Below are 24,691 nucleotides of genomic sequence, written 5' to 3'. Positions count from 1 at the left end.
CCAGCAGCAACCATTAACCCCCCCCCCCCCAGCAACCATTAACCCCCCCCCCAGCAGCAACCATTAACCCCCCCCAGCAGCAACCATTAACCCCCCCCCCCAGCAGCAGCAACCATTAACCCCCCCCCCCAGCAGCAACCACCATTAAACCCCCCCCCCAGCAGCAACCACCATTAACCCCCCCCCCAGCAGCAACCACCATTAACCCCCCCCCAGCAGCAACCACCATTAACCCCCCCCCAGCAGCAACCATTAACCCCCCCCCCCCAGCAGCAGCAACCATTAACCCCCCCCCCAGCAGCAGCAACCATTAACCCCCCCCCCAGCAGCAGCAACCATTAACCCCCCCCCCCAGCAGCAGCAACCATTAACCCCCCCCCCAGCAGCAGCAACCATTAACCCCCCCCCCCCAGCAGCAGCAACCATTAACCCCCCCCCCAGCAGCAGCAACCATTAACCCCCCCCCCAGCAGCAGCAACCATTAACCCCCCCCCCCAGCAGCAGCAACCATTAACCCCCCCCCCAGCAGCAGCAACCATTAACCCCCCCCCAGCAGCAGCCACCACATTAACTCCCTCCCAGCAGCCACCTTTACCCCCCCCCTAAACCACATACTTACCTCCTCCTTGCTGTCTGCGCTGCTTCCCCTCCGCTCGCATATTAACATTTTCCACAGCACTTCTGCCCTATTCAGCAGTTCCAGCAACCTGATTGGTGAATCAGCCAACCCAAACAACCAATCAGGTTGCTGGAATAGCTGAATAGGGCAGAAGTGATGTGGAAATTGTTAATATGCCAGCGGGGAGCTGCAGCACCCCAGCTGGTAATCGCTTAGTGGTGAGCAGCGTCGGCACGCCGCGGGCCACATGAAACGAGGCAGCGGGCCGGATTCGGCCCGCGGGCCTTGTGTTTGACATATGTGGGCTAGAGGAAGGAGGCATCAGGTGTGAGTTGTAAGGTAAATGAACGGCCCTATACTGGTGGTGACACATATCGCACGTCCTCCTTGTCGGGCTCACAGGGGATAACGTATACCCAATGTTAATATGCGTTGGACCACTGTGCGCAAGCGGCGTCATTCGACGCTGCCGGATACGAACGCGCATGTATGGGGAGACGTCACTGCACATGCGCAAATCCCCACTGTGTGATGTGTACCAACACCATGGTGAAAAGGGACCGTAGCAACCACTGTGTAGTAGCAATTGCGCATATGCGGATGCGTGAAACACTGCATCAAATAAAGAATCTCTTGCTACGTATGGCTGTAAATGCTATTAGGGAAACGAGGGAAATTTCCACTATCTTGCGATAGGACATATCTGTAATTATGTTAAAATGGATATTATAACAGCAACTGCATATGGTCACAAAGCAGAGCTAATATGGCAAACCACACAGTAGGGGGGGCCACCTATAGATGGCCACTGCTTTAGAGATGGGATAAAAAATAGCTGCAACCTCTGTGCCTCCAATATACCGCCTGATATTTATATTGGTGTAGTCCACACCACAAAGCCAAACCATTTTTATAGTGAGTGGTTCACACTATATACAGCCGGACTATTTTATAGGGGGCGCTCCAAACTACACACTCACATCGCTGTGGGGGGGCAGGACTACTGACTAAAAAAAATAGGCCTCGGTCAGACGAGAGTTTTTTTTTGCGCACAAATAAGCACGCATGAACTAAGCAAAATACGCTATCTACAATCGCCCATAATTTGCTCGTTTACACGATCCGTGGTGCGTGCTGCGTGTTAATCCAGCTCCCATAGGAGTCAATAGAAACTCCTCCAAAGATAGGTCAGGTCTAGAGATAAGCGAGCACCCAAATGCTCGAATCCGCGTTATAAAGAGTCGAGCTTTTCGTAAAATTCGAGAGCTCTACTCAAGTAACGAACCCCATTGACTACAATGGGAGACTCAAGCATTTTTGTATGTGGGACACCGGGAGCCGAGCTTTTTTTTTCTCCCTAGGTCGGTTTCGGACTCGGTCGGTCACTCTCTCTCCCCTGCCTGCCAGACGAAAAATTTGCCAATGACGCGCGCTGCGTCGCAGCGGGGAGGGGCCAAAACAGGCACGTCACAGCAGGGAGGAGCCAAAAACTGGGGCGGGGTCGAACACGGCTTGATGCTCGTTCGAGTAACGAGCACCAACGAGTACGCTAATACTCGAACGAGTATCAAGCTCGGCAGAGTATGTTTAATTCTAGTCAGGTCCTATCTTTTCTCGAGCGCGCACATTAGATGCGTGCATTGCAGCCAAGCATGTCCTATCTTTTCCAGGTGGGAGAATTTGCATGTCTAAAAATGTTTGTGTGAACGGTTCTATAGGAAACCACTGGTTCTAATAGATGCAATCTTTTTGCACGCTCCTCTGACCGAGGCCTTAAACTGCAATCACATGTAACAATCTAAACACTACAAAGTGCTGCTATACATGATGGTTCAGACTACACAGCCGGAATATTCTGCAATAATGAACTGATTTTAATTGACCAGAAAGCTGGCACTAGAAGACAAAAAAAAAGAAAGAATATCTCCAATATTGAGGACATGCTACCTGTTTTCTCCAGAACTGAAGCATTGGTGGTACTATGGTGAGTGGCTCCTATAAATCTCTACAGGAGTCTGGAAAGCCTTTCATTGCCCATGTTGTCTATTGATAATCACTGGTCTTCATTTACCCTGTTTTCAGAAGAACAGCCCACATCTTACTTGTTCGGGATTCTGAAGGAGTCCCTAATGATTAATTAGAGTAGTAAATCGAAGTTTAAAAAAAAAAAAGTGGATTCAGGATGCTGTAAAATATAACCAGTCACTTACTCAACATTACTCTAGTTCTGTGCAGCTTTAGGCCACAGATGAAGAAAATGTGGTTGTTCAGGATTTCCAGAGAAACCACACAAGTCGGAGACATGACTATACAATGACAGGGAACAAGGCTGCATTATTACCAGTATGTATCACTAAGTGCTCTGCAGATGGGATTATGGCTTTTAATTGTATGTGGCTTACCACCTGCTCTTTTACGTTTCATAAAGATGAATACAATTATTATTAAGGTTCGAATTTACCATTTAAAGAAACCCTAATATGTAAGATTACAGTTTTATAATACTAGTTTTGGTGTGCTGCCAATCCCAAGAATATATGATTAGAAATTGCTTAGCGGAGTCTCCCTGGCATGAATCTTCTGAAACTTTTGCTTCCACTATAAAAATCTGTCAATGAAGAAAAATGGCAGTAAAAAAAATACAGATTTACATCTACATGCCTGTTATTACCCTTGCATTAAAAGGGGAACTAACATCAGTGTATTGGCTATTGTAGGGTCTGATGGGATGGCACATGGCAGGCAATCAAACAGCACTAAAGCTACGTCATGCACCACTTCTCCAGCCCGCACCAAGTATGAGAGAAGCTTCACATGAGTAGTAATAGGGCACATTTGTGCACCTGTATTATGGCCATAAATCCCGACCAAACTAATGACCCAAAATGACAACGTCATAGAACCTTATGATGCTGTGCGTTTGGAGCCAGATGATATCAGGACGTGAAGCCATGATACGGTGGTACAAATGCGCCCTATTAACCCCTTAGTGACCAAGCTTTTTTTCTATTTACGTTTTTTCTTCCCACCTTTTAAAAAAATCGTAACTCCTTTATTTATCCATCGATCTAACTGTATGAGGGCTTTCCTCCCGTTCAATTCAATGGAGCCGAGCTACACACATCCCTATGAACAAGGGTGGCACTGTGTTCGGAAGTTCTGGTTTCAGTTTTTCCTACCAAGAAAAAAAACATACATTTGTCTGGTGACAGCTCACCATCTGCTCTAACAGTGCGGACCAGAAAAACCTCAGATTCCTGCTGTTCAACCCCTTAAATGCTGCAGTCAAAGATACAATACAAAAAAGAAATTCTGTTTTAAAAAAATATTTACGTGAAGAGTGAAAAGTAACAATGTTAGGCTGAAAGAAGACAATGGCCATCTAGTTCAGAGTGTTTCCATCCCCCTTGTTGATCCAGAGGAAGGCAAATAACCCTAATGAGGCAGAAACCAATTTAGCCCATTTGGGGTGGGGGGGGGGGGGGGGTAATTCCTTCCCGACTCCATAATGGCAGTCAGAATAATCCCTGCATCACTGTTTGAAAGTTCCTACCTGACTCCAAGACCTGGATCAACAACCCCTCTAGTTATTTAAAGTCTATAATCCTGTAATATCATAGCACTCTAAAAAGATGACTAGTCCCTTCTTAAACTCCTCTATGGATTTTGTCATCACGACATCTTCAGGCAGAGAGTTCCAGAGGCTCACTGCTCTTACAGTAAAGAACCCCCTTCTATGTTGGTGATGAAACCTGCTTTCTTCTAGACGTAGCGGATGCTCTCTTGTTACCGTCCTGGTCCTGGGTATAAACAGATCATGGGAGAGATCCTTGTATTGTCCCCTCATGTATTTATACATAGTTATTTGGTCGCCCCTTAGCCGTCTTTTTTCCAGGGTGAATAATCCCAATTTGGAAAGCCTCTCTGGGTATTCCAGTCCTCTCATTCCGTTTATTAATTTAGTTGCCCTTCTTTTAACCCCCTCAAGCACTGCAATATCTTTCCTGAGCAGCGGTGTCCAGAACTGTGCGCAGTATTCCATGTGAGGCCAGACAAGTGCCTTCTATAGTGGAAGAATAATGTTCTCGTCCCTCGCCCAAATATCTCTATTAATGCACCCAAAGACTTTATTTGCAGCAGCTGACTAGGATTGATTGCTCCAGTTAAGTCTACCGTCCACTAGTACCCCCAGGTCTTTTTCCATATTACTTTTCCCTAGCTTTACCCTATTTAGTGTATATTGGTGACATCTGTTTTTCCTGCTCATGTGCAAAACCATACATTTATCAATATTGAACTTCAATTGCCATTTTTCTACCCAAGACCCCAGCTTATCTAGGTCCATTTGCAGCCGTTGTATTAATTATCTTGTATAATTATGTATTATCTGCAAATGTCGATATTTTACTGTGCAGTCCCTCTATCAGGTCATTGATAAATAAATTGAACAGAATGGGGCCTAATACTGAACCCTGTGGCACCCCACTAGCAACGGTGGCCTAATCAGTGTACGGACCATTTATTACCACCCTCTGTTTTCTATCTCTGAGCAAGTTCTTTACCCAGCTACACACATTTTCGCCCAGCCCGAGCTGTCTCATTTTATAGATCAATCTATTATGCAGCACGGTGTCAAATGCTTTAGAAGAATCCGCATATATGAGATCAATAGCCTAGAACAGACTTCATTGTAGAAGCTGATGAAATTGGTCTGACATGATCATCCCCTCACGATCCCGTGCTGATGAGGAGATATGCTGTTTTCCCTGAGGTATTCCAGGATGGCATCTCTCAGTAACCCCTTGAATATTTTTCCGATTATTAAGTGAGACTTACCAGCCTGTAGTTACTAGGCTCTCTTAACTCCTTTTTGTATATTGGAACCACATTGGCAATGGTGGTACAACTCTGTCTTAATAGAGTCCCTAAATATAAGAAATAGCGGTCCATCTATCACGTCACTTAGTCTCCTTAGAACCCTTGGGTGTATTCCATATGGGCCCGGCAATTTGTTGACTTTAATCCTTTTCAACCGGCCCTGCACTTCCTTCTGCGTTAGGCAGGTGATATTTAGCGGGGAGTTTGTTTTATGAAGATACCATATAAATTTGAGAATAATGTAATTGTACTGACCTGCAGAATTAATTCAACTTAATTTATGTTTAAATATACATAAAAAATGAAAAGCATTGTAGATTTTAATAATCTTGCCTCTCTAGAAAAAAAACAAACAATAAAAAGTGATCAAAATTTTATTTGTTCGCACAAATGGGATAAAGACTAGAGCTCTCGCCTCAAAATGCAAGCCTTTAAACAGCGCTGTTGAGGGAAAAGGGAAAACATTATGCCTCTTGGAAAGACGACACAAAAACAAATATTTGTGGAAAAAAAGTTTTTAGTGCACAATAATCTCAAAGCAGATAAAAAAAACTCTATAAACCTATATCAAATACTTTTAAAGAACTAAAAAATTGAAGCCAAAGTTTGGGAAACAAATGGTTACTGCCATGCTTAGTTTTTGTTTCTCAAACTCAGAAAAATGTTTTTTCCCCCTTCTTTTTCTAAGTATTTCCTTTTCATGTGGTTGTTATGTGGTTTTTTTTCCATCAAATTCAAACATTATGATCTTGCATAATTTTTCCACAAATTAAGATGTTTGGAGAATACGCTTGGTTCTGTTATATGTATCATCGGGTTTTGTGGATATCCAAACCTTTTTGCCATGCACTTGATACCTTAACCAGATTGAATCCATTGGTGAGCTGCCCAAATATTATCACTTAAAAAAATGTTTTGATATACGTTTAGCCAGTGGAAACATAGTACAGCACAGTGTTCCTTTGAATAATCGTATCCTTCTGTCATAACCAATAAATTTGATATGAAAGGGGCCTTATTCAGTACTTCTTCCATGGCACATTTTTGATTTTATTAACGGACAAAAAAAATTGAATATCTGATTAATTTAAAAAAAAAAAAAAACTATTTCAACAACTTGAGCAGATTTTTATTTTCTCCCTACTTTCTAAATGATTTCTATTGATTTTTTTAATGAACTGTCCAACTGTAGACATAACTTGTGTAAATTAAAATACTCCGGTTCCTTAACCCCTTAGTGACCCCTTTTTTGCTTTTTTCCATTTTCGCTTGTTTTTTGTGGGACAAGTTGTAGTTTTCAATCGTAGTAATTATTATACCATATAATGTACTGAAAAACTTTTAAAAAAAGGAGAGAAATGAAAAAAAAAAAACGACATTCCACCATCTTTCGGTGTGTCCTGTTTCTACGGCGCACAAACTGCAACAAAAATGACCTGATATCTTTATTCTATGGGTCAGTGCGATTACTACGATACCAAACTTGTATAGTTTTTTTTTTGCTGTTGTACTTGTATTTTTCTTTTAAGATATATATATTTTTTTTAATTATTTGTGTGTCCATTTTCTGCGCACAATAACTTTTTTATTTTTCCGTCGACATAGTTGAGTGAGGGCTCATTTTGTGCTTTTTGTCCTGTTTCCGTTGGTATTATTGTTGCGTACAATTGACTTTTTGATTGCTTTTTATTCCATTTTTTTCTTGGAGATAGGGTGACCAAAAAAGTGCATTTCTGGCGGGGTTTTTTTTTTTGGACCACATTCATTGTGCGGGTAAAATAATGCATTCATTTGATAGATCGGACTTTTACGGACGCAGCGATACCAGATACATATTTTTGGTTTAATATTTTGATTTTTTTTTAATTGCAAATGTGGCAATTAAACTTTATTACTTTTTTTCTTTTTTTTTTAATAATTAGTAAAACTGACAGCGGCATTTAAAGGGTTAATAGCCGCGATCAGCTGTACAGCCGATCGCTGCCATTGCTTGTGGGTGTCAGCTGTAATAAACAGCTGACGCCCGCGCTGTATGGAGATAGCGGCGCTATCTCCCTCCATACACGTCCTGCAACAGCAGGACGTAAAAACACTATTGGGCCGTCTAACACATCCTACAATAGTCTAACACATCCTAAAATCACATCTTCTACAAAACTCAAAATAGCAGTGCAAGTGAGCGATGCGATTCCCACTGCGGGTCAGTCGTACGCTTTGTTCCCCAACACCTCCAAAAGCAGGAAGGCACCGCACACCACTTCTGTGGTTACACATGCTGGAGGGGCTTTAACCCTCTTTGAATGTGAATATAATTTGCATTAACCTCACTGTAAATAAAGTAGCATTTTAAAAGAACATCAAGCAGAAACATTAAAAAAAAACTTTGTGAAAAAAGTAAAATTAAGTAAAATCAATGTCTCAAAGCATAAAGAATAACTTTTTTTTAACTTATTCTGAAAGAGCAGAATAGTAAATCTGGATAAATTAGCTATAGAAAAGCCAACTATCTGCAATATTGTAAAGTGTGAAATTCATCACCTTCAGCATCTGTTCCTAATCCTTTTCCACCATCAAAAAGATATGAAATGCTTTGAATGTGGATCAAGCATTTCATTTAGCCAAAATCAACTCTAGTGTTCTTGTAGTCTATAAACTCTAATCTTCTATCAGGGGTGATACAGCAGGCAGGTTCAGGCTGTACTGTCAATTTTCTGGACAAACTGATTATAATCAACATATATAAAGCCGCACATGCTTAAAATGTGCTTAGAAGGAGCTCCTAGTTTTGCTTAATGAAATAAAACTAGCCTAACTATTTAAAACAGATGTTTACTCTGTCAGGGACCCATTTAAAGTGAGGTTTCACCAATAAATATATTTTATTAAAGTATGCATTCAAAGGATTTTTTGCAAGTTTGTTTTTAAATTTGAGCTCGAAAGGTGCAAATAAATAAAAATTGAAATAATTTAAGTGAATGTCCACCTTTTAACACTACATTATTTTTAGGTCTAATTCATTTCTTCAAGGGGTTATCCCATGCAAAGAAACTATCCCCTATCCACAGGATACGGCATAGCTATCTCGTTGGAAGGGTCCAGCTGCCAAGACCCCACCGATCACAAGGTCCCAGAATGAATGCAAAAGTGGTGTGCGCACTACTGCTCCATTCATTTCAAATGGGACTGTTGGAGATTGGCTTGGTTCAAGAGCTCAGCAGTCCCATCCCCAGCAGTCCCACTGAAATTAATGGAGCAGTAGTATATACAAAAAAAAAAAAAAGGGCCATACTTACTGAGGGCAGGCATATACGCCATGTAACCCCCCCAACACGCAGACAGCCAGACTGCTAAACGGAGGAGCCAAAATCACCTGTGAGGACACCGATTACAACCTATTAGTAACTCCATATTTGAAACCAGCGGGCTGCCCTGCACCCCCAAGGTGCACCACACTGGCACCCTGGGCTCCCCCAGCATCCAAAACCGCACTGCATGTTATAGATAAATACTGGTCATGCACAGTAATTTATTTTTTAAATATTTGCATTTCCAGTGCAATCGCTTAGCAATGATACAGGTAGCAGCAGTCCATGCGCAATGTCAATTGCGTATAGGCTGGAGTTCGGACGGCCTCCACTGACTTCCAATAGAGGCTGTCCGTGCAGATCCCGTGTCCAAATAGAGCATACTGCGATATTTCCTATGCTCACGGAATAGGCACTTTGTATCCAGGAGTGTGAGCGAAAAAGCGAAAGTACATGCTTTTCAATGTGCGGACGCCGATTGTGTAATCCACAATTCAAATCTGCTCATGTGAACCCGACCTCACTGTGATAAATCGGTCACATTTTAAGACTTTCTACGTTTAGTTTACACTATCAGATAGTGTTGGTACATCTGACCCATTATGTAGCATACTAAAGAAAACAAAAAAAGTAACACGCTTAGGCTAATTTCACACGCTGTAGTGCAATATCAGGCCCGTTATCGCACTCGCCAACATGCGATGTCCTTGCATCACTGCAAGGAGGTTTTCAATGGGAAACCTCGCATCACACTCACGTGTACCTCATATGCCGTGCAATGCTTTGCTGACCCCACTGAAAACAATGGGTGATGTGATGCGTTCTGAGGGAACACCCAAAGATAGGACATGTCGTGATCTTTCCCGTGCCGCAATATGGACTTCATATTTGTGTGAGATTTGTTTGTCTCGCAACAATCAAATCTCAAGCGATTATCTCGGCCGTGTGAAAGGGTACTTTTACATAGGACTAATAATCCAAATATCAACAGCATTGCAAATAAAGGCAGATAATAATGCGGGAGTATATCTGCTGTGCAAGCCTACCCAGAGTCCGGACCTCAGGAATCTTCAATAGTACAGCAAAAATAGTTGGTGAGGCAGCACACCTTTGTGCTGCCTCACCACTTACTTTTGCTTTTACATTGGACGACTTTCAGGCATTTAAACACCCTAGAGCCGTCCCAACAATTAGGCTTCTGTGCCTCTATACAAGAGAGATAAACCTTCGCTGAATGGAAGAGAAGTGCACTGGAGATCATTTCTGGCCGGCTGCCTTAATTTAGAGTAAACAGTCAGCCAATCATAAATGAACGACTACCTGTTTACATGGGCTGATAGTCACTTGGTTTTCAGGAGAGCTAAAATCCAATTAACTCCGACAAGTGAGCAATTCTCACTCTCTTTACCTGTCAGGTCTCGTGTTTACTAGAGTTGAGCGAACGTACTCTGCAGAGCTTGATGCTCATTCGAGCATTAGCATATTCGATGGTGCTCGCTACTCGAGCAAGCATCACGTCGTGTTCGACCCTGCCCCAGTTTTGGCCTCTCCCCGCTGTGACGTGTCAGTTTTGCCTCCTCCCTGCTGCGCACGTCAACGGTAGTTTGTGGCTGGCTTGGAGGGAAAGGAGATAGAGAGAGAGAACAAAAAAAAAAGGTTGGTAACCGGCGGGTCCCATACAAAAATGCTTGAGTCTCCCATTGCAGTCAATGGAGTTCGTTACTCGAGTAGAGCTCTCAAATTTTACGAAAAGCTCGACTTGAATAATGAGGACCCGAGCATTTTGGTGCTCACTCATCTCTAATGTTTACACAGGACGATAGTTACCCATAATCGCTATTTTAAGATTATCGACCCATGTAAAAAAATACACTTGTTGGTAACAATTCTCAAGTAGCCAATCCTCTTTGAAAAGGTTTATGGAGTGGGTTTCAGTTATGTTCCGTTTATAGTGAAATAAACTCAAACAGAACCAAGAGAACATTATGCTTACATGGGCATAATGTCTAATACATGTACAAATCCAATGTAGACCACTAGTAAGTGACCAACACTGGTTTTTGACAGTAAGCGTGTATATTTATATATTTATTTTGTAGTTCCATCTTATTTAAAGAATGTCTAAATCTTTGACAATCCCTTTTATGTAATAGAAAATATAGGAGTTGCTCCAATTGGGAGACCAAAGAGATAAGGAATAGTGATGAGCGAGCATACTCGCTAAGGGCAATTGCTCGAGCGAGCATTGCCCTTAGCGAGTACCTGCCCGCTCGAGAGAAAAGGTTCGGGTACCGGCCGCGGGCAGGGAGCTGTGGGGGAGAGCGGGGAGGAACGGAGGGGAGATCTCCCCCGCTCCCCCCTGCTGACTGCTGCAATTAACCGCTCCCCCGCATCGCCACCCGAACCTTTTCTCTCTAGCGGGCAGGTACTCGCTAAGGGCAATTCTCGCTCGAGCAATTGTCCTTAGCGAGTATGCTCGCTCATCTCTAATAAGGAAGTAACCAAATACAAACAAGTTTTAGGCACATAGTAAGCAATGTGAAAGCCATAACTTACCAACTTTAACTACCAAAATTCACTCAACAAAATGCAAACTCTAAACAGATGAGAAACGGAAACAGCAATACAAACAGAGTACTTTAAATTGGAATAACATAAAAGAGCATCTAAATATATCAGAAACCGCTGACTAGGACAGAGGACAATTTTCAAGGTCAGAGTCTTTTTTTAATCTTTGGTGCAGCTAATGATAAATTACTGATGAGAAGGGGGCAGAGTGTGAATCTATAACTTTCATACACAGAAAACTCTTTGCAATAGTCTTTTGAAGCAAAACCATTTACAGTTATAAAGAATAAATCCTACTTTACGAACCTTAGCTTTGCCGTCCTGAGCAGACATGTAACCAACGCACATGCTCTCTGTAGTATGGCTCCACAGGAACTCAACTGCAAAGTAAAAGTAAGAATTACACACTGAAGTGAACATGGGGTTTAGCGATTAAGATTTGTAATGTTGTACCTAGCAGAGCCTGCTTATCATCTGCCGAGCCCAGTTTCGAGGAACATCTACATGATCGTAGAACAATTACACCGCCAAGAATGCTATCTTCATTAGCCAGGAAGGGTGAGCCTAAAAATCATTACTTTGGTTAAATATTATATGCAACATGTTTTTTTTTCTCTTGCAGGAACATTTATAAAAAGGAAAGTAATAAAATCTTGATCATTCAAATAAAAAATAAAACTAGTGCATTAAAATTTATGTTGTAATGATCTAGCACTAAAGGGGTTGTCCAGCTGCAAACTACTAACGACCTATCCTTAGAATAGGCTAGCAACAGTAGTTCATTATGGGTCCATCGCCAGGGACCTTCGTTGATAAGCGGTTTGCTAGGCCGGTGTGTTCATGCACCGAGCTTATTTATGCAGGAAGCATACACCTCCATTCTGACTGCAGTGGCTCAGCTTGGTATTACAGGCAGAGCTCCCATTCACTTTTTATTAAATATATATATTTTAATATATTACACAGATATATATGCAGATAGTCCCCTACTTGCGAACATTTAAAGTTGTCCGCGATCTGACAGGCATTCTATCAAGCCATGCCGGAAGCACGGCTTGATAGGCACTCTGCAATGGCAGCCCTGGGGCCTTTCAGAAGGCCCTCGGCTGCCAAGGCAACTGCATGGTGCCCCGCGATCTTATAGTGGGTCACCCCAATACGGACATGCAAACAAATAAACTTACGAACAGCCTTCTGGAACGAAACCTGTTCATAAGTAGAGGACTATCTGTGTATATTACACACACACACACACACACACATATATTATTATAATTATGGTATAATTAGTCCAATGCAGAAAACAGGAGTCATGTATGAAGGAATTGGAGTTGGGAGTCGAAGAAAATTGATGAGTTGGAGGTTTGGCTTACGGACTTCACAGCCCTGGATAGTAGTGTAAAACAAGATATAAACTTGTTTTGAAGAGAGGAGTTTTTAGATGCCCTAGAAAGGCCTGAATAGGAGGAAAAAGAATTCTATCTTAGGGTACAGAACCACAAAATGTTAAGTTTTTCACCTTTTCTAATTTCATGCATTTCTTGTAAATACTATATATTAAAATATCTCCATTTTTTAGGCTGCAGATATTTGTAAAAGTGGAAACTCAAACTCACTTTTTATTACAATTTGATATGTCAAAAAATTCTGAAGCGAGATGCTAAAATGTGATTGTGCATATGTATCAGAGAAGAACTAGTAGAGACCATAGATACTGTGATTATGTTACATGGCAGGGATCATATAACTAAATCACAAGGTTACTCTTGTTAGGGCAATTTAGTTGAGAAAAGAAAGCAATAACCAATAGAAACCAGATTGCTGATGGTTTAAAAGGGCAAATTTGGCAATTAAAAGAGCAAGAAAAACAGATGTCCAATTCTTTGGAAGCAAATTTCAAAACAGTAGATCTATGTTATTTTCAAGGCTCCTGAAAAAGAGGAGAAGGGAACAGCAACTGGTTAAATAATAAGAGTAAGCAACACTGAAGGGCTGGGAGATAACATGAAGGTTGAAATTTCTAGATTTCCGAACATCAATATTTGACACTATCCTAAAGCTCTATTTACACTATTGTTAAATCGGGTTCAGCAGGTTTTCTAGTATTTTTGATGGCAAGAATAGCGGTGGGGAGAGCTATTCTTGCTGTCAAAAATGCAGGAAACCCAAAAGGACCCTATTAAAGCCAATGGGATCAGACAGGATTTTCCATTTTGAAAAACAGATCTGGCATAGCTTTAACGAGAAAGTCCTGTTTTGTGAAGTTTTCCAAAGTTGTCTGGGCGTAGCTCCTGTGGACTTCATGCTCTACGACAGAGATCTGCTAAAACACTTTTTACCACCCTGGTGCAGGAAAAGTTATTATCTACCAGGGAAGTGGTCAATTCATATAGCGCAGATCATCAGTACTGTAATTCAATTAGTGACATAGTACTGGATGTTCTGCCAAAGCATTAACAAGGAGATTGAAGCAACTGGCCAATGACAGTTCTTCTAGTCTGAGAAAATCCAAGTTACAGTATATAATATTTGCTGAATTTATTGATTTGGATAACATTTGCCAGCTATCAGGCTCCTACTCCAACAGGGTGACGTGGGGCAAAACCAGAAAGAAAAAGTAAGGCTTTTTGAAATTAGAGATGCAAATTCTCTTATTTATACTCATCATTTTGGCCAAATACTGCTCCAAATTCAAGCTTCACTTTGAATGAAGAATAACAGTTCCTGGGCACCACTTATAGTAGGATCTCCAAGCCATAAGTATCCAATGATAGAACTTCTGCAAACATTTACTTTGAAGTTATGATTTACTTTACTTGAATGTTTCCAGACTAATATTAACTTAACGTTTCAACCTATCTGGAGCTTCTTCAGAAAAGTCATGTAGAATTCAAAGACAAGAGTAGTTAGTAGCCATAAGTAAGAGCAGTATCTCAAAATAAGAGTGTGCAGAACTTCACTTTAGAGTCTGGAGCTTTGCACAGTTACATTTTTAGAATAAATCCGGCACTGGTGGAACTGGTTATTTTTTTCTCTTAAACTCCACCAGCTGTGTATCAAGTAAAATAAAGGGCAAAGTACAAAACACTCAAAAAGATCCCTTTGCCAAGAATGAGAGAAGACGATTAGACAAGCAGCAATTTGGTAAACAACATTCCCAGAAATATAGACTAATGCATAGAGTGTCCAAGGGCTTACAGTTCGTGTGAAATAAGAGAAGAAGGGAAATGATGAATGGGACTGATGCATGATGTGGATAGTATTAATCCATGCACAAAGACGTGACTATTCTCAATGCGCTGAATTGTTCAGCAGGTGATTACACTGACAAATATATTCAGCGCATTGTTTCTTACAAAGCTCCTCATAGCATGAAGTGAGATCAAAGTAACTATGTTGTGAATTTAACCCAGCCTTGCAAAAAAAAAAAAAAAGAAAAAGAAGAAGAGGTAAATGTGCTATTCGCCTCCTTTACAAAAGATTATGTACTTGCCAAGATAAGGCAAGAAAAACATTTTTGAAAAAGATCAGGGGAGTTGGAGGTCAGAGAATTGAGATGAAGGGAAAAACATCTCTGGAGCAGCATGGGGTAAAGGCAGGAGAAACCTGAGAAGAGCAAGGATTAGAACAGAACGTTATAGGGTGCAAGATTTCAGCTATTACACATCTTTCAATTACAGTTTAGAATCTGGACTTATGAACAGTAGGGATGTTAACATTGACCCACCACAGGTTCGTAAATCCATCTCTAACAGGCAAGGACACTTTAAAGCTATTTTTAACATCACAATAAAATTTAAAAAGTTGAAAGAGTTTTTGGATTTGACAGTCCTCCGCTCCGTGTTGTAAAGTATTGCCATCATGCAGAAGATGTCCAAGCAGGAGCAGGTTGCAGATGTTGAGATATTGCATAACTATATTTTTGCTGTCTGCATATTTCCATCATGATAATCAATATGGACATTTAAAAGGGTGATAGTGGTTAAAGTAATTCATGCTTCGTGTTCATCAGCCCTTTACAAAATCAACATACTGAGTATAGCCACACAAAAATGTCTGTGACTGACGCTCCATGACATATCTCTTAATGCCACCTGTGCGTGGATTTCTACAATTCTGCATATCCCATTCAGATAAATGGGACAGTGTAAAGGAAGATATTCGATTCTAGGCAATTTAAATTATATATATGATGTTTGAATTTAAACTACGCAATACATAGTATCTAGGGGAAAGGTCATTATAGACACAGTAAGAATGTATTAGATGTAATTTCTGTATGTACCGAGAGGCATATGTCAAGATAAGATAAGAGTATCAAGAAAGTTCCACATTTGGCTTACAAGCTTTACCAAGAATAATCAAGATTAGAGATGAGCGAGCGTACTCTGTTCGGGTGTTTTTGCACTCGAGCACCGCTTTTTCCGAGTAACTGACTACTCGGACGAAAAGATTTGGGGGGGCGCCGGGGGTGAGCGGGGGGTTGCAGAGGGGAGTGGGGGAGGGAGAGCTCCCCCATTCCCCACTGCTACCCCCACGCTCCACCACGCCGCCCCCCGAATCTTTTCGTCCGAGTAGTCAGTTACTCGGAAAAAGCGGTGCTCGAGTGTAAAAACACCCGAACAGAGTACGCTCGCTCATCTCTAATCAAGATATAACTAATAAGCAGCGTTGATGCCTTTATTAAATCAATAGAATAATGTAATAATGAAATGTAAAGTGGTCATAGACTGAATATATAATATAATACATATATATACACTATAGATGAGCGAATATACTCGCTAAAGGCAATTGCTCGATCGAGCATTGCCCTTAGCGAGTATCTCCCCGCTCGAGAGAAAAGATTCGGCTGCCGGCGGCGGGAGGGGAGCTGCAGGGGAGAGCGGGGAGGAACAGAGGGGAGATCTCTCTCTCCCCCACGCTCCCCCCTGCTGACTGCCGCAATTCACCTGTCACCAGCGCCGGCAGCCGAACCTTTTCTTCCAAGCGGGCAGGTACTCGCTAAGGGCAATGCTCGATCGAGTAATTGTCCTTAGCGAGTATGCTCGCTCATCTCTAATATACACACATACATATATACATATATATTAAGTCTATGACCACTTTACATTTCACTATTACATTATTCTATCGATATAGTAATATTATATATATATATATGTTTGAATTACTACCACAGAATAATCATGGAAAGTATTAAATAAACCACGTGACCGTGTTTTTAGCTATGTGCAGGGGGCACATATGCTAATAAGAAATTTCTACTTCGCCACTTGGAACGTGTCAAGAAAATCAGAATGTATCCAGTGAAATGATGGCTTGTAAATTGTCCAATGATGTTGTGACACCCCAATGTAAGGGGGCTATAAATAAAAGCTGCCTGACCCAGGTCAGGTAGGAATTCTTTGCTGAACCTATAACTGTGTGGGCTCTGTCATTTAATTCCTCCGTCATATGACATCCCTCACAGGGTTACACTTAGCTTTCCTTAAACGGCCAATACATTTTTGCCGTAACAGGCAGTTACAGAAATTAACAGTGCTAATTTTTCCATTTAAATGAAATGCAGAAGCCTAGTCTTGAACTGGTTAGCACTGTTGCCTTGCAGTGCTGGGGTCCTGGGTTAGAAAGTTGCACAGGGAGAACATACAAAATTCATGCAAATGTCCAGATTTGAACCTAGGACCCTAGTGCTGCAAGGCAACAGTGCTGACCACATTTATGAAGAGGGAGGATGACATTTAGTGAGCTAAGCTAAGAAAAACCACCTGAGCTTCAGGTTTAAACTGAACTTTTTGCAAAGTTCTACCCAAAACACGGTTCAACTGTTTCAGATCGCACAACACTACAGAAGACATCTGGTTAGGCCAGTGGTAATTTTTCTTCTATTTCATTACGGCTAAGAAGTATTAAAGTGAAAAAGAATACATGTTAAGTTTTATTCACACAGTTGCCAAAAATCAGATCCCAGCCCGTTCAAGAAAAGCATAGTTTACTTTATTTTTGTTTTTAGTAGTAGTATATAACATCCACATTGAAGTGTAAGATGGTCACTTGTTTTCCTAACCGTGGCTTTTTGGTGTGCACAAACTATGGATTAGCAGCCACTGTAGTGCCAGGTTTCCACCACTAGAGGGACAAATGTCAGATTAACCATCAAGAATGTTCAGCAGGGAAAGGGTGTTCTCTGCATCTGAGCTACTTAATGAGGGTAATTAGAAGACAGATGGGAGAGTTGTGTAAAACAAGTCCTTCACACAATGGCTTCTGACCTGAGTAAGTAGCAGGCTAAGCTAAAGGCCTGTGGGAGCCATGCGGCTTGGGGTGTACTTGGTAGAGAGGAGGACTATATTAGTAGATGGATGGATGGCCCACGGTTTATTTTGGTATTGCACTGTGTTGTAAAGTATTGTGTTACTGCAAAAATAATAAAGCTTGTAAAAGCCCAATATGAACCAAATCCTCAGTCAGGGAGTGAATTCCTGAGTGCGACAACCATCTTACCCTGGAGATGGCAATGTGTTACCCAATTACATATCCAAATTAGGGTCATACGTAGTGACTGCGGTTTGTTCGGCACCACGAACCACAAACGCATGAAGATTTACTATGGACTAGCATGGATTATAACTTCCGGGTTTTTCTGCCACACAGTTTCTGGGAAAACAGTAGTTTTACCTTCAAACAGCAAACAACTAAAAGCAAGCATTCCAAGAACAGCATGGGCTTGCAGTAAAAGCCTGTATGCTGCTGATTTTTTTTGCAAGGTGCAGCATGGCTGCTACATATGACCTTATCTTTGGCATGCAGGAGCAAATATGCATATCCATGGTAAGAACGAATTCGAAGCAAGGGCAATCCGTGACAAAGTCCGCAACAATTAGCATGCAAAACTTGTGGATTCTGATTTGCATTTGCTACAGAAAATCTGAATGAATCCTTATAGGTATGCTTAATCTTGGTTAGAAGCTTCCCAGCACATTTGTTGAAATGTGGCAGGCTGTTCGTATGGGAGTTGGCAAACTGATGGAGAGCAAAGATTTTTTTCTTGGTATATCATGCAGAACACCCCGTATAATAAAGCACGTAAAGTATAATCTAGGACATGACGACAGGTCTGCTTTAAAAGATAAACTTGCTAAAAGAGTTTCTTTAACTCCCGAGCAATTAATTGTCGTCCCTTGACAAAAAATCTGGGGGGTGGGGGGGTCAAGGGAATGGAAGAGGCCAGTGTTTTGTTACTTTGCTATACTCAAGATTTTCCATACTAACAAATTTAATATATATCAACATATATCGAACTGTTAAACATATATTTCACTTTTGTATTCTAATCTTCCAAAAGATGATGGTGTATACTGCCCTGCAATGTGCAACACACACATTTTTCACATACGAATACACAGTCAGCAACAACTTTGTAAGATGCAGTGTAATCCTGCAGGAACTAGCTATTGCAAGACTGATCGATACTGGCCATATATGAACTACCAGATCAGAAAATATTGCTCTGGTAGGATATGGCATTTAAATCATGCTCATTTGGTAACATGTGTGCACAAAAACATTCCGAAACACCAGTACACCACCACCATAGATAAAAGATACAGCCATGGATTCATGTGGCATATCCCATATTCAGGGGAGATTGTACACACTATAGGCTCAGCTTCCCAAACTGTACCCCAGTGTGGTCTTCCGTTGACATAGACCCACCACTTGAAGACTCAACTCGCTGCACCCAGAGATCACCCACCAATGTTGAATTCAATTGATATTAGAGTTCTCCTCTAACCACTAATTAACAACAAGACATTACTTGCCCATAAAACCCAAGCCTGAAGATTGCAAGTTCAATCCCGGCTTGGATCAGGTAGCTGGCTCAAGGTTCACTCAGCCCTACATCCTTCCGAGGTTGGCAAAATGAGTACCCAAGCTTAGTGGGGTGTAATAAATAAATTACCTGAAAGTGCTGCAGGATAAGTTGGCGCTCTACAAATAACAAGCTTTTTTTTTTAAGCTTAGTATGTTAATTTTTTTATTCACAACTTTATTTAAATCCTAGAGATTTCTGCACGTCAGTTTCTCCAAAAATCAATCCGTGTCATTTAGAGATGAGCGAGCACCAAAATGCTCGGGTGCTCGTTACTCGAGTCGAACTTTCAGTGATGCTCGAGAGTTCGTTTCGAGTAGCGAACCCCATTGAAGTCAATGGGCGACTCGAGCATTTTTGTATATCGCCGATGCTCGCTAAGGTTTTCATTTGTGAAAACCTGGGAAATTCAAGAAAGTGATGGGAACGACACAGAAACGGATAGGGCAGGCGAGGGGCTACATGTTGGGCTGCATCTCAAGTTCCCAGGTCCCACTATTAAGCCACAATAGTGGCAAGAGTGAGACACCCCCCCCCCCCTCGCACTGTCAGCATAAAGATCGTTCTCTGCCACAGCTGTAACAGCTGTGGCAGAGAAGGACGATGTTAGCCCATTGAATTCAATGGAGCCGGCAATACAGCCGGCTCCATTGAAAGCAATGGGCTGCCGGCGATCGCGGGATGAATTGTCGGGAAGGGGTTAAATATATAAGCCCTTCCCTGCAATTCATCCAGAAATGTGTAAAAATAAAAAAAATATATATACTCACCTGGTCCCGGCAGACGGAGTTCAGCGCGGCCAGCGGCAGTCCTCCTGAACTGCTCTGAACAGCTGTGAGTAGTATTCAGCAGCCGGGGATTTAAAATCCCCGCCTGCTGAATGAGCTGCCTCTAATTGGTCACAGCCTGACCAATCAGAGGCAGATCTCACTCACACACCCATTCATGAATTTATGAATGGGTGAGTGACTGCTGCCTCTCATTGGCTCAGTGGGACCAATCAGATGAGAGGCAGCAGTCACTCACCCATTCATGAATTCATGAATGGGTGTGTGAGTGAGATCTGCCTCTGATTGGTCAGGCTGTGACCAATTAGAGGCAGCTCATTCAGCAGGCGGGGATTTTAAATCCCCGGCTGCTGAATACTACTCACAGCTGTTCAGAGCAGTTCAGGAGGACTGCCGCTGGCCGCGCTGAACTCCGTCTGCCGGGACCAGGCGAGTATATATATTTTTTTTATTTTTACACATTTCTGGATCAATTGCAGGGAAGGGCTTATATATTTAACCCCTTCCCGACAATTCATCCCGCGATCGCCTGCAGCCCATTGCTTTCAATGGAGCCGGCTGTATTGCCAGCTCCATTGAATTCAATGGTCAGTGCTCGTTTAATCGAGACGAGTACCGCGTGGTGCTCGTCTCGAGTAACGAGAATCTCGAGCACCCTAATACTCGAACGAGCATCAAGCTCGGACGAGTATGCTCGCTCATCTCTAGTGTCATTGTGTCCCATTTAGTCACTATTCTGGCCAGAATAACATTTGCATTATCATGCAGTTTATAAAAGTATCTTAAAAAATTGCCGGTCAGTGCAGTATTTAGGTGTAAAAAAATAAAAATTAAAAAATACACGCAAAACAATTTTGATAGTTGGGCCTAGGTCTTTGGGGAAGAGTATATAAATTTGCTTGTTCACTATCAGATTTCAGCATGTAGGGGAAGCTGATAAATTCTGTATTCTAGGTGACGAACAGAGACAGAGAAACTTTCATGAGCAGCCATCCTAGATAATATTCAGAAAGATGACAATGCAATATATTTAAAGAAAGTAACGCATACAAGATGTTAAATGTGTTATATCTGTCTAAAATAATTTGTCTTCAAAACATATAAAATCTAAACTACCCTGAAACTTAAAAGGGCCACTTCTGTAAAAACACATTTTTTCCATTCCCGCCCCCTCACCTGTATGTCACACTCGCTATGTACATTGCAGTCACTTCCATGCACTGCAGGTTCCTGTCTGATGCTCATCAGGCACCATCTTGATGCTAAAATTTTCCCCTACTTTCTTTTTCACTATTCCGTGCTATCAATTCCATGATGCATCAGTACAGCACAACTTGAGCAGCTATGCCTGTACCATCTCTGCCTGCAGAAAGGACACTAATTATAAACACAGTAAAATAAGCTACAGACCATAAGCATATAGTCAGGAGGCTGAGCTGTGATCTCCTCTATTATAACTGCATCACAGGTCGTGTGTAGTGATGATGTTCATCATCAGTAACTGGTAAAGGAGTTGGTGTCCCCCTCTGATAGTTTGCGTGGTAGGGTCCACTACAGAGAAGTTATGCTGTCTAAAAAAAATGGCTAGTTTGAGAATACATTTCAACTAGTCCAAATTGAGATCACATGACCCACCAGAGGAGAAGGACTCCAGGAGTTTCAAATAAAGATGAATAACTTAACAAGGTAATACTAGCTGACTTATATGTACTAGGGGCTTGTTATATAATGAATGGAGAGAAAAGAAATCACCAGGAAAGTGTACTGCTGGTTTTGACATACACTAACACATTAAGGAGTTTTATTAGTATAGAATTCTCTAAAATTCTCTAACCCACCCTCTAATGACACTAGAGAAGGCACGGCCTAAGGAAACAGTATTTCCCATGGTTGCCCATGGAGACCATTAACACTACACACTGTTTACTAGGAAGCGCACGCTACAAAATTTTCAGCTAACAAGTGTGCTGGCAAATACTTTTATGTAAAAAAAAAAAGGAATTACTGAGGCGATACTTTTATTAGCGAAGCAGAAAATGATATCTGAAATCTTTTCGCACACAGAAGCCCCTTCATCAGGCAAGATCGAGAAATGAGAGAAAAAACAAACACACTTAATAGCTGTACATGGGTTAATATATAATTAATATAATCCAGAAAAAGTAACACTGGGGGTTTCGTTACATATGCAAGAGCAACAGAGGTGATGACTAAAGCTGACCATACACGAGAGAAAAATCACCCAAAATAGCCCTGTTGGGCCATTTCAAAAGACAGTTGCAAAAAATGTAAAACACAAATGATTGCTTATGATGGCAGACTATAGTGTTGGAAAATTTTGTCCAAAATTGGAAGTGTGCAGAGTGATTGCCAAAACGCTGGCTACAATTTAAGATATCGATTGACCCTAATTTGCCCGGCCAATCAATCATCCACACGGACCATCCTAACAGCTACAGTAAGGGTTAAAATGGAACGTGTAAAGAAATAAGAGTTAAGTGTCCCTTGTGTCCAGTGCAGAAGCCCTGTCCACTGGAACTTCAGACCCGAAAGAAGCTGTTAGCAGGCATGTGCCATTCGTGCATGAGGAAGACTCCTGAGAGGTCCGAAACATCATGGATTTTTCGTTAGCCATTAAAAGGTATCATATCAACAAGATTACTTAGTTTCTCTTGCTGGGAACAATCCCATTCTTCGTGCATGTGACTGCCTTGTTAATCTCAGTGTAAGTCAGCCTGCAGACGGCCAGGTCGGATCCCACTGCGAGAATTCTCGCAGCGGGACCTGACCCAAGCTCCTGCAGAGAGCAGTGCATCACTCACCTGCTCCCGCGGCCCCGGAGCCGGCAGCCGCACAGAAATAGAGCATGCCGAGATTTGTTTTCTGCGCAGGATTTAGCGCAGACAAATCGCGGCCGTCTGCATAGGATTGCGTGTTGTAATGCAATCTTTTGCAGGTGTGTACGGGTGGAAATTTTGCGGGGAATCCCGCCGCGGAATTGCCTCCCGTGTGCAGGAGGCTAAAGTCATGTCACTGCTACCTGTTCCTTTCAGGATCAAAGCAGAATTGACGGTAGTTCCTGCACCTTACAGCAGGACACTGAAGAGAAGAGTATGGTTTAATTCTTTATTTTACACCATCCTTACGGCGGTGTGTAGGTTCATTCGCACGAACGATTGATCAGCCATATTGTGGCCAATCAATATCTTAAATAAATGGCCAGCTTTAAGAGTTTAGACATTTGGAGTCAATCTGGTGTGGAAGTGAAGTGTGCCCATGTAGGGGGCCATAAATCCAGGTGTCCTATTGTATAAAGCATGTAATAAGAATTTCTATCTTGCACAGTTTCATTATGGATATGTTTGCTCACAACCATAACATGGCTCTCTAATTGTTACTCCTGTTCAAATAGTGCAATTGTAGTATAAAATTATATATGGTGGTATCACATGTTCAAAGACAAGACAGACAGCCCTCAACTTCTAGCTGCAACCCCAGAAATCAGAATTTAGGATTTTAAATTGATTACATTAGGACATAACAGGGGTACACTTGCATATGCCAAGAGAACTTTACATTAGAAAGTCCTATTGATGGTCGCGTAAAAAAAAACCCACAGCGATATCGTGATCGAAAGTGTGAAGGCAGCCTTAAAAGGGAACCTGTCAGCACAAAATTAGTTTTAAAGCCACCACCATAGTGTAATGCGGCATAACATAAGCAGCCGACACATACTTGCACCCAAAAAAAGCCATTTAGAAGTAGAGTCTTACTTGAATATCTTTTCTACGTGCAGTAAGCGAAGGCGGCGCCATCATTCCTCCAAGTCCAGACATTAGAACAGTAAGCTGGCCTCTTCTGCGCCTCGGCTCCACCCTGTCTGAGGACACCAAACCCTCCTAGAGCTGAAGTCTCAAACACCTGTCGTACGTGCCTCCTGCTGCGCTTTCCAGCAAATGCACAGTGCGCTGGTGAAGTAGAGGTGTATACATAGCAGGAGGCGCGCAAATAGAGGGTGTGCAAGTTTTAGCACTAGGAGTGCTGACGTCCTCTGACAACGGGTGGCCCCAAAAGAGAAGAGGCTGGGTTACCTTTTAGAGGTATAATACTGCCTCAATGACGTAAGGCGGCATATTTGCATACTGCGCACTGAAGATATTAGGTAAGAATTTCCTTTATTGCTAAGTGTATTTTTTTTTGAGTGCAAGCATATGTGGGCTGCTTATGTTATGCTGCATTACACTATGGTGGTGGGTTTAAAACTAATTTTATGGTGACAGGTTACCTTTAGGGCTCAGTCACACAGGCGGCAATCCACGGGGAAAAACGCCTGCACCGTGTGAAGATGAAAATCAGCATGACCAGCTCCACTGCCACCCATAGGTTCTTTTTTTGAGAGGTGCGGACGTTTGTTTGCACGAAGGCCTTAAAGGGTTTCTCCAAAACTTTAAACAATATTCTCCATGCAACAAACAGTCATATACCAACTTCTCTCAGCAACCTGCTGTGCGGCTGCTCCAGGTGTTTCCTATGTCACAATATCTACAGGCTGCAGTAGCCCGTTTGCAGGACATCACCGGCTGCTGCAGCCTGTAAACAGACGCCAGGCAAGCAAGCAGGACAGAGCAACAGCACGGGAGATGTGACTATATAAGTG

The 24,691-nt window shown here is 42.0% G+C and overlaps 1 protein-coding gene across 1 annotated transcript in view; it reads right to left on the bottom strand.

Annotated features, from left to right (window-relative positions):
- TASP1 (taspase 1) overlaps window positions 1–24,691 on the bottom strand; it is a 156,482-nt gene that overhangs the window by 18,313 nt on the left and 113,478 nt on the right. The window contains exons 13-14 of the mRNA XM_066595631.1: window positions 11,824–11,934; window positions 11,677–11,750 (exon numbers count right to left, since the gene is read on the bottom strand). Coding sequence (XP_066451728.1) covers window positions 11,677–11,750; window positions 11,824–11,934 — 185 coding nt within the window. The remainder of the gene's footprint in view (window positions 1–11,676; window positions 11,751–11,823; window positions 11,935–24,691) is intronic.

The sequence above is a fragment of the Eleutherodactylus coqui genome, chromosome 3, assembly GCF_035609145.1.
Source record: "Eleutherodactylus coqui strain aEleCoq1 chromosome 3, aEleCoq1.hap1, whole genome shotgun sequence".
Lineage (NCBI taxonomy): Eukaryota > Metazoa > Chordata > Amphibia > Anura > Eleutherodactylidae > Eleutherodactylus > Eleutherodactylus coqui.
This window is presented reverse-complemented; position numbering and strand designations above follow the sequence as displayed.